The sequence below is a fragment of the Chelonia mydas genome, chromosome 3 (genome assembly GCF_015237465.2).
Source record: "Chelonia mydas isolate rCheMyd1 chromosome 3, rCheMyd1.pri.v2, whole genome shotgun sequence".
Classification (NCBI taxonomy): domain Eukaryota; kingdom Metazoa; phylum Chordata; order Testudines; family Cheloniidae; genus Chelonia; species Chelonia mydas.
The window spans coordinates 95,490,876-95,511,035 of record NC_057851.1 but is presented as its reverse complement, the minus strand read 5'-3'; the positions used below and the strand labels follow the sequence as shown (position 1 = coordinate 95,511,035).

General features: G+C 39.6%; 1 protein-coding gene across 2 annotated transcripts in view; it reads right to left on the bottom strand.

Moving 5' to 3' along the window:
- LAMA2 (laminin subunit alpha 2) overlaps positions 1–20,160 on the bottom strand; it is a 457,344-nt gene that overhangs the window by 161,074 nt on the left and 276,110 nt on the right. For both annotated transcript variants that reach the window (XM_037894776.2, XM_037894777.2), the window contains exons 16-19: positions 17,996–18,109; positions 12,936–13,063; positions 8,163–8,249; positions 1,953–2,164 (exon numbers count right to left, since the gene is read on the bottom strand). In XM_037894776.2, coding sequence (XP_037750704.1) covers positions 1,953–2,164; positions 8,163–8,249; positions 12,936–13,063; positions 17,996–18,109 — 541 coding nt within the window. The remainder of the gene's footprint in view (positions 1–1,952; positions 2,165–8,162; positions 8,250–12,935; positions 13,064–17,995; positions 18,110–20,160) is intronic.

Here is a 20,160-nt window from a genome sequence, read left to right as displayed (position 1 = left end):
TTCATGGAATGCTGCTAAAGAAATATAAAATCTTATGTAAAAAGAAAATCCACACGAAAGATGGAGAGAAAATAAAGGCAAGGTAACTGTGAACACAAGGATATGAATACATTGAGGCTTTACTGTCATCATAACTAACTACAAAAGCAACAATTGTAATTATGCGTTAAAATGTATTTATTTTTAATATTTTTATTGTATGTTTTCATCATACTCCAGATACCTCCCCTTTGCAGTTGCCACTGTTGCAGAAATGTTCAAAGCTTCAGCCATGTCAATGTCTGAGGGAGGGTGAGGCAGTACTAGGAGCTGTGCTTGTACCTGTAGTTTGATATGTGAAACGCACTGCTTTTTACGTGACATTATATATTTAAAGTCTTAAATCATGTGACATCATGCCTATGAATTATTAACCAGTTCTGAGACTACTTGTGAATGTTGAGTTTTTAGCACTGTCTAGGTGTAGAAGATTTGGAAAACCCTTTTGTTAGTCATGTCACCGCTCTGTGCCTCAGTTTCCCCATCTGTAAAATGAGGAGAAAGATACTGACCATCTTTGTAAAGCACTTTGAGATCTAATGAGGAAAAGTGCTACATACAAGATAGATATTAGCATTATAATTTTGCATATACATACAGTATATAGAGATAGGTATGCATACATATCCAACTATATCTTTACACACACACACAAAATATTTTATGCACCCATACAGCGTATGGACACACATATGTATATCCACACAATGGAAAAACTTGATAACTTGTCAATAAAAATGCTTTGAAATCCTCCATGAAAGGAACGCTATACACAAAGAACAAAGTGCTTTACAATAATTAATTCAACCTCTGATGGAGATAAGTATTATAATTGTATGCCAATTAAACAGATTGCTAAATAAAGACCAACATTTTCAGAAGAGGCCTCTAAGTTAGGGTACAGGCAGTCCTCGGACTTACGACACAACTGGTTCCTGAAAATTGTATCGTAAGTCGAAATGTTGTAACTCAGAATCGCAATCCTCTCCATTGCGGGACCAAGCACTGTAAAGTCGAAACCAAGTGTCATAAGTCGAATCAGGGTGTCAATTCAGAAACATCATAAGTGCTGTTCATTGTAAATCGAACGTCGTAAAGTTGAGGACTCCCTGTACTTCTAGTTTTGGGTGTCCAACTTTAAATACAAGTGGTTTGATATTCAGGGGTACTGACCACAATCCTAATTTAATTCAAAGGGAGTTGGTGATGCTCAGAACATATGGAAAAAAGTCTTTAGAGTTGGGGTCCCAAACTAAGGTACCCAAATTTACAGACCACTTTTGAAACAGTGTGTCTAAATGACTTTCCCACTACCAAACTGTAAGTCAGTATCAGATAAAACTACAAAACCCAGTAGTGATGGCCCAAAGTTGCATATTCTAGCCAAATGCTCTAGAAACTGCAGCCCATGAAGCATACTGCAGTAAAACAATTGCCTGATTCTCTTCTAACTTATACTAGTTTTACACCAATGTAACTAAATTGGCCTCTGTGGCCTTCTGATTTATCCCAGTGAAAGAGGAGAATCAAGCCCTAAATGAAGTAAAATGTCGAACAAGTGGGCCTGAAAAACACAGTCTTAATAGTAAATGGCAGTTGTGTTTACTGATTACTGTATCTCTTAAAACACCATTTTAAAAATATAGCCCCTGCTGCAATACCAAACGCACATATTTATCCTTGTCACTGTTCACATGTAGCAGGATGCTTTTCAACAATTTCTACTTTATATATACACTGAAATATCTCCTTCCATACATAGATATAAATATATAGCATCATTTTTACTTATATAAATATATCGAATCACTCACATGCACACCTCTCCCCCCCCCCACATCTCAGGTACACATCAGTTATGTGGATATGGAATATATCAGTTCTGTCAGGAGCAGCCAGAGTTCAGGACTTACATTGACAATTCTTTGGATCAAGAGCATCTCCAAAATATCCATCAGCGCACCTTTCACAGTATTGACCTGTTATACCAGGCTTACATATCAGGCAAGCTCCAGATAAGCTGTCACAGCTGCCAGGAACGGAGAAGTCAAGGTTGTCATTACACTGGCAGGGCCGGCATGATCCTCCTGGTATTAAAGGTTGTCCAAAATAGCCATCTGCACACCTAAGACAAGAGATACTATCAATCAGGGTACTTACATAGTCCTGTTAGGAGAAATGTTTACAGTTTTGTTGTCTCACTAATCACTAAGGATGATTTGATTTTTCTTTCAAGTATTTTTTTAAGTGCCTTAAAAAACAGCACTGTAGATACAGAACCAGCTGAAATCCTGCCAGCTCTGCTAGTAATTAGATTTCAGTGGGGGTGCGGGAATCTTGTCACTGGCACTGAAGACGAGACAAAAGCATAATAAGAAATCTGTCTATTGGCACTCCAGAGGAATTCAGGTCCATGTTGGAAAGCCTTTGTACAGCACATCATGTGTAGCTACCCAAGTAAGCTGCTTTTCTGTACTCACTAATCAGGAAGACTGACAATTCCCCTCCCCCACCCCATCCCTGGCCATAAAATATTTTTTGGGAAAACAAGTTCACCTGATAATACAGCAGCAAATGTATTTGTTTTCCTAATAAATAAATAAAATAAAATAATACACAACAAATCTGCGACATGGAACAATCTGTTTAATATTAGAGGGATGTATGTCTGTCACACAGAGGTCATGTAGAATGAACTCAGTAATGCAGGAACCACTTAGTTGTAGCTAAGTAAGATATACTGCTCATTGCAAATTTCAAACTAGGGATGTTAAAAAACTCACCTATTTTTCAATTTACCTGTCAGTTGCTTTCTATAGGTACCATGTAAAACATTACTGCACCTGAGTGAACACTACTGCATGTTTTGAAAGTGTATCTTTACTGTTGCAGCCCATTTTCTATTTATATTCCACTCGGCTCTCCCTTTCCATTGCAATTGCTCACACTTCACAGTAAGACCAACTTGTAAAGGGAGAAGTAAAAGAAGGAACGTAAAAGTCTCCTAATTCAGGCTAATATTGTTGTTCATGTCATGTCGTAAGAATTCAGACTAATGTAAAGGAACTCTAAAACTCTATGAACCTTCATGTTATTTAAGCCAGCGTCTCCAACGAGCTGACAGCTCCATCTCATCACCTACCAGGCAGGATACACAAGCAAGAATCTTGTGCATTATGCCTGGATATATCCATACATCTCCACTACACTTTCCCTCTCAGAACTTCAGGGGCAACTTCACCCATTTCCCTCAAATTCACCCTTTCTTTGCACTCAGCACATCCCATCAAGGTTTCTAAAGGGATCCTAACACTTATTGTACCACTGTCTTATGAAATGGTTATTAGTTTTGATACTAACAGAGCTCATAAAGTGCTGGATGATTGAGAGTGGAGAGAAAATGCTATCTGGATCTGATCAAATATCTATCTATAGCGGGATGCTATAAAATTTAAATATAATTTTTCCTATTCCACCATCATATCTAAAATTGAAAACTATTACAGTCTAGATTATGTAAGCCTTACTCACACAAACAGTCCAAAAGGGATTTCTGTATAGGTCAGTGGTGGGCAACCTGCGGCCCGCTGGCCGCATGCGGCCCGTCAGGGTAATCCGCTGGTGGGCCACCAGACACTTTGTTTACATTTACACCAAATGGCAAGATAAAGTCACCAACGCAGAGGTTCTTCAAAGGGCAAATTTACCAACTGTGTCAGCCCTGCTCAAGCAAAGACGACTGCACTGTCTGGGCCATCTGAGTAGGTTGGAAAAGGGATGCATACCCAAGGACATGCTATACTTGGAGCTATCAGAGGGAACAAGTATTACAGGACTTCCCAAGCTTCGCTATAAAGACAAATGCAAGCAAGATATGAAGGAATTTGGAATTGATCTTGACCAATGGGAAATCTTGGCAAGTGTTCATAATAAGGGGCGCCATCATCTCCCTCAGGCTCTCAAAGTCCATGACAGGAGCTGGCTCCTGCAGCTTGATGAGAAAAGAGCCCATGGGAAGCAAGCAGGTACCAACCAAGACACATACATTTGCAATAACTGCCAAAGATAATGCAAATCTCAGATTGGCCTATTCAGTCACGAGACTTTGCAAACTATCTACATCATAGGTTGCAATTCCCACCGTCTCTCACAGACGAAAGGATGCCAACACAAACACAAGTCACTGACATACTCTGTATCTATCTGGCACATACATCCAGTGGTAGCTGCATGGTTTTTGCTGCCCTAGGCAAGCTAGAAAATATATAACTCCTTCTCTCACCACCTGCAGGCTGCATTTACACAAGGAGCCACAGAACACCAGATTTTGCTTTTCATTTAAAGAGGCCTGCTCATGGATTATGGTACTAGTGAAGCATGCAGAATCAAACTTATGCTAAATCCTTTACTACACCAGTTTCTTAGTTATTGCCTCCTCCAACTATATTGTTGAGCTTGACCTGGGTAACAACTATTAAGTAATTTCCAACCAATAGAAAAATTACTTTGATCCAAGAATCCCTATAAACTGTTAAAATTGTTTAGGTTGCAAAGCCAAGTACTCTAAAGTTAGGAAAATACTAGATTCATGGTTGCCTGTGCAACCTTAATTTAGTTCCCTTGTGCTTCCAACCTATGTATTCAATAAAGCAATGGTGCTATGGAAAAAATAGCATGTGATTAACCACCACAATGAATATGCACAGGGTGGCCAAATTAAGGTTGCATGCACAACTATAAATCCTAACTTTTGAGTGCCTGGCTTTGCAACCTAAACAACATTCTTTTAACATAGGTTGGTTTTGGTTGGTATTTTTTATTTTGGGGGGCGGGGGTTATTTTTAAAATAACAAAGGTAGAAACACATTCTATTTTGTATCACTATAACAATCCCCCCATCAAATACCATCATCAGGGTTTGATCCCTGAGCAGTCAGTATTGTAGCAAAGAGGCTACTGCTTGAGCCTTTGTTAGCTAGCAGCAAGAAAAAGCAGTTATCACAGAGAAGGAACATGCTGCTGGTACTATGTGCTGGGTCCAGGAGGTGGCCAGGGGGAGCCCAGCCCTTCTCTCTCTTCCCGGCCTTGTGAGATGGGAGGCTCCTTCCCCATGTGATGCCCCCAGAGGGGAGGATGGATGGCTGAAACTACGTGCTGGGTGCAGGGAGTTATGGGGAAGATCGACTTGGCTCTCTTTTGCCTCCCTCCCTCATTAGTTAGGGGAGCTCCTGCTCTATGTCATGCCCCCAGAATGGAGTAGGTAAATTGTGACTCAGGCCATGTATTGCGTTGAGATGGGTTATAGGGGCGCTTGGCTTGGCTCTCTCTCTTGCCCCTCTGGGAGTTGGGAGAACTCTGGCCCTATACCACACCCCTGAGGAAAGTGAAAATGGAAGTCTGGGGAAGAAGGATTATTAGGGGAACTTAGCCTTGTTGTCTCCCCCACATCCCCCACATCTAGCTGGTCTGGCAGCTCCCAAGCATTCCCAGAGCAGTTCCTTCTGCTGCCACTGTTTTGGTAGTGACACAGGCCAAGCTTTTCAGAGTGGTCAGTGATTTTGACAGGCTACCAAACTTTTCCCAACAAGCCCAAGTGAGAACTGACAGTGATTTTTGATACTTTAACATTCTGCTAAATCTGAATGCAATTTCATAGGACAAAGAAAAGGCACTTTGGAAGCTGGGGGTGGGGGTGTGTGAGCTTTTCCCAGCTGAATACAAGACCTGCTGTAAACAATGAAGGTGTTGATATTTCACAATGAAAAGGTCCCAGGAATCCTTTATAATGGAGAGTATTATGCATCCTAAATAAAGGAGTCCTGACCAGATCCCCCTATAACAGGCAAAAGCAGGTTTGTGGGCAGCTGTAGGAATGAAAGGGTATGAGGCTGTTGTTTTGAGAGAGAACTGTATATAAGATACCTCAGGATAATTTGGGACTGTTAAATTACTAGTTTCATATGACTCAGATCAGTTGTTAGCTTGCAGTTACTAAAATAAAAAGGAATTTCATGTACAATCTTTGGGCAATTACACATACACTTTTAATAGCAAATACAACATGTTTTCTTCTGCCTTCTAAATGTTTAATGTAATCAGTGGCCGTGAGCCGTTCTACACAACTTGCTACATTTAAAAAAAAAACCCCACCACTTTTTCAGATTCCATCCTTGGCACTAATCTACGGATTATGCTCCACTCTGAAATAGCATTTGTTGATGATGGAAACTGTCAATGACTTTGCATTGACAAAGTGCCACCAAAGTGCTCCTGATGTGATTACCTCCTGCAGTCATTAACTTCATAGTCCCCTAGCTGAAAGGAGGAGGATGCTGTCCGAGGCGGACAAGAAAAGACAGGCAGAAATAGCACTTAGCAGGAGCAGCCACAGTGAGGGTGGGTGGGAACAGGTGACAGCCTGCATACTCTCTCTCTCTCGCTCTCTCTCTCTGTGGTGCAGGGAAAATACTGCACTTTAGGGGATTTCAGGGGAAGTCACTATGACTGTAAGTTGGATAGGCAGGGCTATACAAGGGTAAATATACAGGAAGGTGAAAAAGGGTGCAAAACAGGCCCCTTGCCTTCTCTTACACTTCTTGTTTGTCAGTTTTCTTGCTACAACCCCACTCTCCCACTTCTCATCCTGTAACTTACATCAGTTTACACTCAGTGGCCTTCATTCACTTTAGCGTCTGTGCTGGAAGATGCTGAAGGAAACTCTAGCAGTGAGTCCCAAGTGTCAGAGAGTCCATCAAAAGAAAGGTCAAAGGGGGACCACGGAGGATCCAGGGTCTAGACAGTGCACTACTCAACAGGATGATATGCTGGAGAGCAAGAGGCTGTGGTCAGGGAGCTTGGGGATATGCTGATTCAGCACTGCCTGAACTGAAAAGCTGCCCCTCTCTGGTGAAGCCCCTAAGGAGGTGACAGTGTAAACATTGCCTTCCCTCCCATATAGGCGATATTCCCCTTGTGGGAAATTGTTCCCTGTGGTACAAAGGTGTGCAATTTGTGCCTCCCTGATTAGCATTAGGGAGTCAAATGCTCTTACCCCAACCTATCTCAATCTACACAATGGTAACTTCTGCAGCCATTTAAATTAGGCCTTCCAGTACAACACAGAAAAGAGGTGAGGGGATGAAAGAAGACCTTCACCAAGCCTTAGGCTCTCTCAATGCCAACAGCTCATGGAGGGAAATTAGACTAAGACCAAGTATACATGAAATACACCAGACTGCCAGAAGCTGGGACTGGGTGACAGGGGATGGACCACTTGATAAATTGCCCTGTTCTGTTCATTCTGTCAGAAGCACCTGACACTGGCCACCGTCGGAAGACAAGATACTGGGCTAGATGGACCATGGGTCTGACCACGTACAGCCATTCTCATGTTCTTATACACAAAACTTCTCTTTTTGTCTTTTTCTATATAGGTTAAAAATTTAATATTCTCAAGCAACAGAAAAGTCTTTGAATTATTAATGTGCATTGCTGTATATTTGTCACAGATATTTTTCTGTCACTATTTAAAACCCAGTAGCTCCACTTGCTAAGTAAGGTACAGCAATAGAGATCTAGAAGCAAGAAAGATTTTAAATATTGGTTTAAAATAATTAACACAACAAATAAATCCTGTTAGAAAAGTTGCATTTTTGGTTGTACCCTGACTTTTTAAAAAGAACCAACAGTAATGCACTGAATAATTGATTCACCATGCCCTAAGCATTTGACTTACATTTTAAAGACACAAAAATAATTATGAAAACTCAAAAGGGGCACAAAATAGCCAGAAAGATAATATTAAAAACTCTGACTGCTTTCTGACAAATGCTTTTTTGAAGTTGTAGCTTGGTGTTTAACCCTAACATCATAAATGATCCCTTTTTTTGCAGCTGATTTATAAAGCAACGTAAGAAAATTAGTATAGAGAATAAATAAATTACATCAGTACATATACTCTATGATAGAGAAGTATGAATAGGAACCTTCTTGGTGAGTTCATTGCAAGTTTGGGGGGCATAGGGAGAGAACAAACAGGTATAATAATCCTGTGTGAAAAGCACTCTTGCTTTAGACTTTAAGGGAGAAATGGTAAAAAAGACTGCTGTATGGCACTTGCTTACCTCTCACAGCGTGGTCCTGCATACCCAGGAGGGCAGTCATCGCATATTAATCCATGACTTCGGTCTAAATGACATGTTGGGCTAAAGCTACGTTGTTGATGTTGGGCAAGAACAGGGACAAGGAGGAAACATAAAAACAAAATCATTAGCGTTTCAGTTCCCTTCCTTCTTCAAAAAGCATTACTTTGAAAATAGAGCACAGGGAAAGTCCTTCTGTTCTAGCACATGGAGTTTAGGATTGGCTCCAGCCAATAGAAGTTGGAATGACTCTGCTATTTCTACCGACACTGGATATAGCACAACCGATGGCACCATCCCAATGTCATGTTATTATGGGACTTTAGCTTTTCACTGAGTCAGTACACCATTAAAAAGCAGGAATGTACAGCTGCTTGTCTGTGCCCCTGAGGGCCTGGCAAAACATGAAACCTCGGACTATACTCTCCAGCTAAATCTCTCTGAAACTGAAGGACAATTGTTTGGAAAGCTCGGTTAACGTAGTTTACGTGGAGTGTAAAAAAAACTCCAATGCACAAAGGCGGGGAAGGGGGAACTAAAGGAAAATATTTGGTAAAACTTCCAACACAACTTAAGATTAAAATTCAGCCTGAGCCTTATCTGAGCAAATCCAGTGGCAATAGCAGTATCAACAAGCCATCTAGTCACACTGCAATTTCAGAATGGTCTGCAGACTACTGAGCTTTCCTTCATGCATATTTTTAGCTGTAGTTTTATATAACAGAGGTAATAGTCAGGTCTTGGCAATGCAATTATTTGCATGCTTACAGCCTTCCTATGATGGTGTTTTATCCTGGCTGTGTTCCTCTGCCCTGTAGCATTTTGTTTTCTATGTTTTTCCTCCCCGTTACATGATTGACACACTATAATGAGGTAATCTGCTGGCACACAGAAAGATATAAACAATTTTAGAACAACAGGAGATCCATCGCTTTACCACTTTAAAGCAATCTGCCCTCAGTTATGCTTTCTTCTGTTTCAATTATAGATTAATTTAATTCTATTTATAACCACTCTGGCTGCCACAAGACATACCAGTGGTCCAGCAGCCTTAGGACATAGCTCCATGAAAAGAATGAGTGCAATGGGGTTAGTAAACGTGAACAAGGATTTGTAATTTTCTGTTTTTTCCCCTGGGGGTATTGTTTACACTGTTATGAGCCATGTAATGCACCTTTACAGTCATGTGAAATTGGCCCGTATTACATAGTTTAGCAGCTATTTTATTACAATATATTAGCATATAGTAATATAGAAGTAATAATAAAATTAGTAGTATAAACATAATATTTCCACACTTTTAATTATTATAAAAATATCACTCAGATCTGGATTTTTCAAGTTTTCTTTTTTTGACTTAAAAAGTAAGCCAAGTCTGCAGACCTGCTCAGAAATTCCTTGTATAGACATTATTGAGTTGTACCAGACACATTTTACTCAGATTTAGAGTGAGAGGCAGGGATGTCCAATTAATCATGTAACTTGATGAGCTGAATACTCTTTAGACTTTTGTATGTACATAATACATATTCTGGCCACTTCCTAGGTTCTTGAAAACTAAATCATGTGATGCAAAAAAAGTGGATTAAATTATATTTTAAAAACAGAAACTGTGTGTTAACTGTATGCTAACTATATGCTCAGAGAGACAATGTGGGTGAGGTACTATCTTTTATTGACCCAACTTATGTGGTGAGAGAGACAAGCTTTCAAGATACACAGAGCTCTTCTTCAGGTCTGGGAAACATAGTCAATGTGTTGAAGAACTCTATGTAAGCTCGAAAACTTGTCTCTCGCACCAACAGAAATTGATCCACCTCACCCACCTTGTCTCTATAATATCCTGAGACAGACACAGTTACAACACTGCATACAAGAGTGTGCTCAAGCAGGTTTAATACATCAGTGTCCATGAACTTCAAGATTTTGAGCAAATTTTAGGTACATAAATAATTGCGGAAAATTATGTGTCAGTGAAGAAAGACAGAAGTTTGCCAGAAAAGTTTTGACCTTTCTTCTGAGCCACCTTTGAAGGGATTTTGCTTTCTGAATGGTTTACAGGATCCAGACCATGAATACCAAAAAATGTCACCAAGTAATGCCAAGTTATATTGACATAATATCAGTAATGATGAAAAAACTAATATTTTAAGCAAACTTCATAATATGCCCCACTGCAATAGACATTCTCACTCTATTTTATTTTGTTTTCATATCATAAAACACGTTTACAGCTGGGCCTGAGCAGTAAAATTAGAGCCCAGACTTCCACCAAACACTTCCTTCCTCCACTACAGCTTAGGAGTGATCAAATGGCCTGCTGGTTCGGGCCCATATCTTTAAGGAAAAAATCTCAGTATAGAAAGAAGAGCTTTCATCATCCAGTTGTAAGAAAAGCACATTGCCAGCAAGTAAACTATCTGATATAGGCATTTTTTTACAGACATGTTGCCAGTGAAAACTAACCCCACCACAAGATTTGATTTAGACCACTACACTTTTGCACAATATACAATTCTGGTACTGTATTGTTTTTATAGCACTCCCATGGTTAACTGAGGGCAGGACAGTACTCCAGTATATATTGCTACAGTAGGGAGCTCTACTTCAGTCTTCTACTTCCAGTCACATAGTGGGGAGTTCCTCATGCTGTTTATGCAGCAGCTGCTACTGCAATCTTCTCACATGAGAGCATGAGCATAGAGCCAAGTACAAGTTACACGAAAGAGGCCAAGTATGTCTATAATGCAATCATGGGGTATGCCTGCAGTTTGAGCCGACATACAGGAGCAGCGAAGCTGTGGCAGCATGCCCGTCAGGAAGAGGTAGCCATGTGAGGAATTGCTCAGGGTTCCAAGGCAGGGCTGAATAGCCCATGCTGAAAAGCATGCTGTCTTGGCTTCACTGCTCTGGGAACCAAGCTAACCAGATTAAAGCTAGCTCAGGTATGTCTACTCAAGATGAAGTTACACCCAGTGATTGCAATATAAATATCTCCTTTTTAGAAGCAGCCTGTGGAGTTGTGGGAAGCTGTGTGATTGTGGGAAACTGAGGGTTCAATACCAACGAAAAGCAGAAGGTGCTCTGCCCAAATGTGTGTGCTAGAGGGCTGAGAGTGCAAAAAGCCGTTCGACTGCCATACACCCATTGTAGAGGAAGGCAATCTAGTGGCTCTGCTGGGGAGTACTAGGTGACATGCCAGTACCAGTGGTTCCATGTCTGGGCATGGTGGGTGTAGAGCCAGGTACACGGAAGAGCACCAGCACCAGAACAGTTCTGTTGAGAGGGAAAGTTGTACACCACTTTCCCCCAGAATCTCCGCACACTCTTGGTCAAAGTACACTCTGACTTACAATGAGATGTGAATGTGGAACAAAGTCAACATAGTTAGAGTGATGTAAATAGAGCAAAAACTGGGCCACCTATACTTTATATAGGCAGATTGCCGTTCAGTGATGCCCTCCCTCCCTGTTCTCTTCAGAGCTCTGCCTCATAGAGAAATCATTTAGCCCTAAACTTCTTATGAAATGATCATCATCTTTGTCTCCTAAATATTGAAGCAGATTGGAGATTGACTTAGAATCTTCAACATTGGGCTCCTAAAATGCTGGTGGCACTAACAATGACACTGTGCTGCAAGAGGGCCACAATTAACCTGTGGCTGGAATATGCTAAAGAAGTTAATTTGAACCCATATATTTATTTTAAAATACTCCTTCGCCTGTGAGACAAGCAGAATAGGAGAGTCAGAAGATCCAATATGAGGGTGTGAGCGTAGAACTTTACCTGGACTACACGATATCAACAGAATTTTGGTATTTTGAACTTCAGGACATTGCACTGACTAAACCCAGTGAACTGTCTTTCAAACCACACAATCTACTGAATTGCTTGTGCTTAAGTATCACAGAGAAATATTTGTAGTTACCAAAACAACATTGATCTTAGCCACTAATCATGATTTAACAATCTCACCAATATTTTACAACATTTAACAATACAAGTTCATAGTAATTATTCCAAGAAATATTTATAAATGAGTTAGAATATCTTGGCTTGCAAGTTACAAGGCTGAATTCAACTGAGAAAATTCTGTTCTGTACATCAGATTGTGAATGAATCAGCAGCTACCACGAGCTATTTGAAATCCAATTAAAAAGAAAAAGGCAGAAGAAATCTCAGCCAGATTGGTTGTGCAACTAGTATACAGAAAGTTAAAAAAACCCACCAACTCCTAAGAAAAACACATACAAAATCTGTAATTTCAGCTTTCTATTTAAATGGATAGCTATTGTGTAGGTGTAGGGGAGGGCAGAGTGGGAAGGGGGACTTTAATAAAAAGAAATACTGATTAGTGGTGAGAACAGAGGTCTAGGAGTCAAGAATTTTAGATTTTACTTAAGGCCCCAGCCTTAATTAGCACAGTAAATAAAGCCACTCAGCTGTTCTGTGCCACTGTTTCCCATCTTTAAAGTGGGACTAATACTTACCTGAGGTCATATGATATTTATTAATGTTCATAAAACCCCTGTAAGACAATATTCTACAGCACTGGTTGGCCCAAAATGAGGCAGCACCAGTACTATAAGATTCCATGGTTTAGATCATTATTGTAAAATATTATAGTTGTTTTTATTTTAAATAAGGGGCATTTGGAGATCCTCATCCAAAAGAGCAAGAGCACTCAACACAAAAATAACGCAATTTATTAAATGTATGAAAAAATTATTATTATACAGTAAATATGCATCTTACTTGTTAGAAGGTATAATTAATGGGCAGGCACACAACTGGCAGTCTTCACTTGTCCCTTTAGTAGGATCGCCATAGAAACCAGGAAGACATCTATCACAGTATGGGCCACCTGTATTGTACTTGCAGTCCTGAATAGCAGATGGAAAGTAGAGAATGTCAATTCAACCTCAAAATCAAAGAACCAGCCATGGAAAAGACCTTGTAAGGTCATCTAATCCATTCTCCCACTAGTGCAGGGTTGTTCCCTACAGTACATGTTCTACTGCTTTGCTGTTTAGCAGGGAACTAACTCTTACAATCAGTGGTTCAAAGACACATTTATGTTCTTTCTGGAGAGATTTTCTTAAGCCAAATGAAAAGAGTATTTATACCTCCTTGTTTCTTGTTTAGATCTGGCATATTTTAAAGGGGCCTGATGTACTTAGCAATGTGAAAAGGTTTATTATTGTAGCCTTACTCTTATATCTTATACTCTTGATGAAAAATTAAGGGGTTCAGATGCCGATCTCACATATACAGCACACAGTCATCTGCAAATAACTGTTGCAGTTGCACATCTAAGTACAGTCATTCATTTTATGAGGTCTGTGGCTGGCAATCCACTCTATTTTGGATCAGAAGCTGACCCCTGGTAATTTATTACTTATGCTGTATAACAGGATCAGAGTTATGATTTGCAAGTACAAGTAAGATTTGAAATTCCCTTCAAGTCTCACTTCTAATTAGAGGGCAGAAACTGGATTTATATGTTTGGCCCCCAAAACATGGAGTCTCAACCAACCACGTATGCTCCTTTGTTAGCGAGTGACTTATTCGAACCCTGGCTCTATAGACCATGGAGGTCCCTGGCTGCTCTCACAGTTTGCCCCTACCTCTTTCTGTCAAGGGCATAACTTTTCCCATTGAGGGTAATTCACATTGAGAGCTCTTAGATTTTTCTCAATATTTATTGTCCTTCCATCTTCTCCTTGATCGACCATTACCTTGGACACCACAAGGATGTCCTTGCAGGAGACAATTAGCTGGTCTGTGTTCTCTCATTCTAACTACATGACCTGCCCCCTGAAGTTGTTGGTATTTCACTACATTTACTATACCAGGTTCTCCATAGACCTTTGATAGTTCTTTATTAGAACTTCTTCTCCATATATCATTCTCCCTTTTTGGCCCAAAAGTTCATCTCAACATTTTATTTTTCAAGATATTTAGCTATCATTCTTAGTCAGTGTTCAGGTCTCACATCCACATATAACAAAGTCTTGTATATCTGAAGCTTGGTCTTTCTCAGCAGTAGTTTGGAGCTGAAATTTTTTTGCTGAGAAAGGTAACAGGCATTCCTGCTCTGAAACCATGCCTTAATTTCCTCACTCACCATACTGTTATTGGTGATTAATGTTCCTAGGTATTTAAACTGTCTAACTGATGATTATAGACTGCTACATAAACTTGTCCCTTTTTCTCTCATCAGCTCATAACCATATATTTGCTTTTATCTTCATCAATCTTAAGACCCATTTTTCTTGCTGCTTCCTTCAAATCTCCAGTCATCCTTTGAACCATATCATCTGTCTCTCCTATGATACCCAAGTCATCAGCATATCCAAAATGTTGGGGTAGGACATTTCAATTCACCCCATCCTGAGAATTTTGCAATGATCATACCACTTTTTCCTATAGCCACATTTAAGACAAAGGAAATGCAGTAAATCTAATCTACCTGGATTTCAGTAAGCAATTTGATACAGTTCCACATGGGAAATTATTAGTTAAATTGGAGAAGATGGGGATTAATATGAGAATTGAAAGGCGGATGAGGAACTGGTTAAAGGGGAGACTACAATGGGTCATGCTGAAAGGTGAACTGTCAGGATGGAGGAAGGTACTAGTGGAGTTCCTCGGGGACCAGTCTTGAGACCAATCTTATTTAACATTTTTATTACTGGCCTTGGCACAAAAAGTGAGACTGTGCTAATAAAATTTGCAGATGACACAAAGTTGGGAGGTATTGCCAATACAGAGGAGGACCGGAATATCATACAAGAAGATCTGGATGACCTTGTAAACTCGAGTAATAGAAATGGGATGAAGATGAGGCGATGACTGACAATGTTGCCAATAGGTACTAGGAATGTTATATCTAAGGTTCAGGTAGGACTCAAAGCATTATACTGTTTGTCCTGGAGATCACACAGTAAAATTTCTGTCAGAGTACAGAATAGTGTCCAAGACCCTCAATATAACTTTGGTAATGCATAAACATTAACACTGCTATATACTAAGAACCTATATCTTATTTAAACTAAGGCCCCTTTAGCCTGCCAGCGCAGAATGATTGTGCACTGCTGTCTTCCCTCTGGATTTCTGTCATGGAGAGTCATGCCTATTGTTAGTTTACACTAGCAGAGGATAGTGAGAGGAGATATTAAATCAGTATATTTCTGACCACCATGATCCTTCCAGCCACCTTCCAATCGTTGCCTATTCCTAGCTATGGTACTCATGGTGTGTGCCCCATTTATAGATGATTGAAGAAACAATGAAGGCCAGTTTCCCAAAGGATTCTGGGAACCATCCTATCACCAACATGAATAAATTCAAAACAAAATCTCAGAGGGTCTATTTTCTCCTAGCTTACTAGTGGGGATTTAATATTTCATTACAAATATTGTATGCTGCAGTGACTATTAACGCCACTGAGTGCTTTTGTTCTTCACAAGGACTAGGTTTAACCAGCCTCCTAATGCTGCATAGTGCTCTCATAACACTACAGAAGAGGATTTCTGCATGTTTAGAACTTGCACTCCTTACTAAAGCAGTTATCATGTATATCACAATGGTAATGTAAATGATCTAGCACGCAGCTCTCTGTATAGTTGTTCCAGGGATCAAAGGGCTTTGCAGGTTATTGCAAGATGTGCGTAAGAAATGAGCTTTTTATACAGGCCTATGCTGGAGCAGATGATCTGAGCTTTTATCATGAGTCAGAAACATATTTCAGCTGCTTTTCAACCACATTTCAAAGCTTAAGAAGAGTAAAAAGAAGTATCATATCTGTAAATTAGGTGCCTAAATTGTCTGTTGTATCACTGAAAAAACACCATGAATTATAATAAAGAGGCCAAAAGGCTGTGTAAATCTCAATATAAAGAATGCCTTTGATGTGAAACATTTCTTTCTTTCAGCACTCAAACGTCTCTCTCTTTCACTTCAAAAGCCTTAGGATCCAAACTGAATAGCAGCATTTAACAGTCTGCTTGGATACTAACCAATCTAACTTCACTTAGAGTACACTTAATGGAAGCCACAAGAAACCTCCAGACAGACTTTTAAGCCCTTCTGTGCCCCCTCTCTCGACAGAATACTATAGTACATGCACAGATAGTACCGTGATGAGCACAGCATAAATGCTTGATAATGTAGGTAGATTAGGTATTATTCAACTGGGTATTTTCCAAGTCCTTTTCACTAGTGTGCTATCCTCACAGCAGTGTTCCTAGAGACATCTGATGGGGAAACTATACGAATCTCAGTCACTGATTTACTGGTGAACATCAAAATCAGTGGACTACACAAGCTCCACAATACAGCGCTCCATCACCCCCCACAAAGGAGTGTGAGTGAATGACTGGTAGAGAAAAATGAAGAGAGGTCCTAGGTTATTGGGTTGTTTTGGCTGAGCAAGTGGCCCCAGTCAGCTGTGCACTTCTAAGCAAAATAGCCCAGAGCAGCTGACTTACCTTCTGGAGCCTTAAACACTGACCCACTGGCAAGCCTTCCCTTTTCATTCTTTTTAACTGACTCTATCCCGTATTGATGTTACAGAGACTGTGGCTGGGAGCTACAATCAGTAATATACTAAATTCTCCCTATCTGTGTAAGGAAAGGCAAACCCATATCAGAATGGTCATGAATTTTTCTCATTGCATTTAAAGTGAAGGATTCAAAATGTAACTGTCAGGAGAGTTATGTTTTCCGAGGTATATCTTTAAGACTTACTGTATAATTAAAATGCTATTCATGGAAAAGCAATCTGAAAAATCCACTGATCCACAAATTAAGGCTATCTTGTTTTATACTGCAAGGCAATTAAAACATCCTGTATGGGGGAAAACAGGAAGACCAGCGGTAATTCTAAATGCCAAATTACATTGTAAAAACCCTGAATTTTCATTCTGGACTTTTCCCAGAAGCTTTTTCTTAAGGAAAGAAAAGGGAACATTTAGAAACACGCTCAATACGGAGCCTGCTTGAAATTCTACAGGGAAATGAGAGTATGATATCCCACTAAATTGGCACCGGCTCAAATTGTGTTTCTGCAAGACTAATGAAATGAGAAATGTTGTTTCAAGCTTCACGCCATGTCAGAGAATATAAAACTAAAATGCCCTTGAGTTAATCAGAACAGTCTATTCAGCGTAATTCGCCCATTCCAAAAGGCTACGGAGCAGGGTGGAAACAACTGTATATTGGGTAAGATTGTTCTGGATAATAGCATGGACCTAATTGCTGAATTAGCAGGGAACTATAGTGAATATATGCATTCTGCAAGAAAAGTGCTGGTTTCTATTTACTCTGAACCATATGCTTTAAATACAAAAAAAGTTTTCTGATTTATTAAGCATTTCTTTGAAGCTAGAAGGAGGAAGCCAACAACAATACCTTCTTGTCATATTATAACAGAATTTACAAAGTTACCTTCTACAAACAATAAACAGAATAACCCCACAGCAGGAGACAGAGATGGGAGGTGATGGGAAATCTTGCATGGAAAGCTTATTGATATGCTTTGCTCCCTTCCATCATGCCATATCATATGCTGTTGATCCTATTTTACCACTTCAGACTAAAGTGAATAAACCCGTTTTTGCTTATTTGCAGAAGCTACTTTATCCTGATATAGGGGCATTCAGAAGCAGTTCAATATAAACATCTCCTCTGTCAAATCACTGCTTCTTTTCCTCAAGTACGTGAGGTCCCAGTGGTGGTTAATTCAATTGTACTGGTATATTGAGCCGATATTGGTGCCACCAATCAGGTTACCCAAAGGCAGCAGCACTTACCATGCATTCTCCTGTGATGTCATCGCAGAACTCCGCATGACCAAAGCATGTGCATGGTTCACAGATCCCACCGAAAATAGTGCCGTTCACTCGTCTGTGTCTAGGCCAACAAGACTGCAAGCAAGACAACAAATTTGTCAGACAGTTAGTGTGTGACTTTATTTTTTAAACAGTTTTGAATTTGATAGACAGGCTCAGAAAATGTATTTGCTAAATGTCTAAAAATATTGAAATATTTCTAGAAAGCTATTCTTCTTGGCACTGTGGCTTTGCACTGACCTTAGCTTTATTGGTAGGTGAGAGATTAGAGGAAGCATTAACTTGATCTTTCTTCTGAAATGGTAAAATAAAGCAGAGAAATGAAGAATGGAAATATGACAGCGTCAAAGCAAGAGGTACAGTTTGAAAAATAGCCAGAAGACAAAATACTGAAAGAGAGAGAGAAAAAAGCAAGGACCTTTTTTGAGAAGCTTAACTGCAAACAATGTACAACTAAGATACCCTTCAATCTTTCTTGTTCCAAGTCTAACAGGAGACTGCATTAAATTACAACGTAGATTGAAAACAAAGCATGCTCCTTTATCTGCAAGTTTTATTTCTTCATGCATGTATAATAGTTTCACATCTGAAATTATTTACTTTAAATTTAGATCCAATAAATGCATGACTAGATTTTTCTTGGCAAAGGTGATATCTTACAACTGATTCATCAGCAAAAATTCAGCTGTTTCACTTATTCATAATAAGATATAAGGCATCAGTCTTACTATATATTTCAAAAATGGCTTTACAGTTTTCACAAGCTATTCTCCCTCTATAAAGATGTTCATGTGATCTAAGGATTTTGCATATTGTAAATAGGTGCGTGACATACTGTATTGACCTTGAAGAGAGCCAGCCTTATATAAGGTGGGAGTAGTCTTACAGAAACAGAGATATTTATAATAAAATGATCCTACATTTTAAAAAATGTTTTCCAAAAAACCTACAGTTGACAAGTGATCTCATTTCCCCTTTAAGGGGCGGTGCTTTTTATTTTTGTTTTTTAGTCATGTTCCTGTATAACATGAGATAGCTTTGAAGATTAATTAGAAAAGGAAGATTTTCTTTGAGAAACATTCCAGAAAAAGATGTTGGGTTTTTTTGTTGCTGTTTTGTTTTTGGCTAGGCATTCTTAATCAAGATAAACTGTAGATGTCAAATTAAGAACAAAAAGACTTAACAAACAGAAAGAAGGTTGTTTTTTCTCCTGCTGTGCAAGACACATCAATAGGTTCCTGAGCAGCCACCTTCCATGTTTTAATCTTTCCTTCCTTTAAAAACTGCATATACAGTTTTTAATTTGTCTTAGAAAGTTAATCTAGTCTGAGGGAGTTGGCAAGCATGCACCACGTTGTACTATTTAAGGCTGATATTTTCAGACATTCAAGGGATGTGGATGCCCAGTCCGAGCCTGGTTTGGTGGTGGAACATCTAAGATGAGATTCAAAGCATAAATGGAAGAAACTGCACCGAAGAGATGGAGAGAGTTTATGGGTTGAGATTTAAAGAGAGGAAATTACTTTGATTCAGAGGATGGGTGCTGAATCCCACATAATCATGGCAGCACAAGTGAAACACTGACTCCCACAGTGGAAAACTGAAAGGGAAGCCAGCAAGAAGCCAAGGCCAGGGGGAGGAGTGAGAATGCAAGGAAACAGGTGGATATAAGGTCAGAGGGGTGACGTGGGCAGAACTAGGTGATTATCACAAGCATGAACATTTTTGGATTTTTAAAAATTGATCCATTTCAGCTGTGCCCAGGCACATTTAACTGAACAATTTTCCTTGCCCAAATTCTTGTAGAAAGTGAATTTTAAGTTTGTGCACTTGAGTTTTCTCACTGGTGGTGACATCTTTAATATGGGATTGGATACTTTCTAGCATAGCAATGAAACTGGGTTCCCCAAACACCTCACTAGAGCATTAGCACCGGTGCAACTGAATGTGCCAGACAAGGGTCTGACCTCACCTTTCACAACTATTTTTCTTCTTATGATTATTTATATTGCTATAGTGCCTATTTATCAGTTGTATTGTGCATGCACATGTAATTGCCTTGTATAAACAGGGTGAGAGAAAGTTAAATTTAAAATCTGCACCATTGAAGTAAATCTACAGTAGCC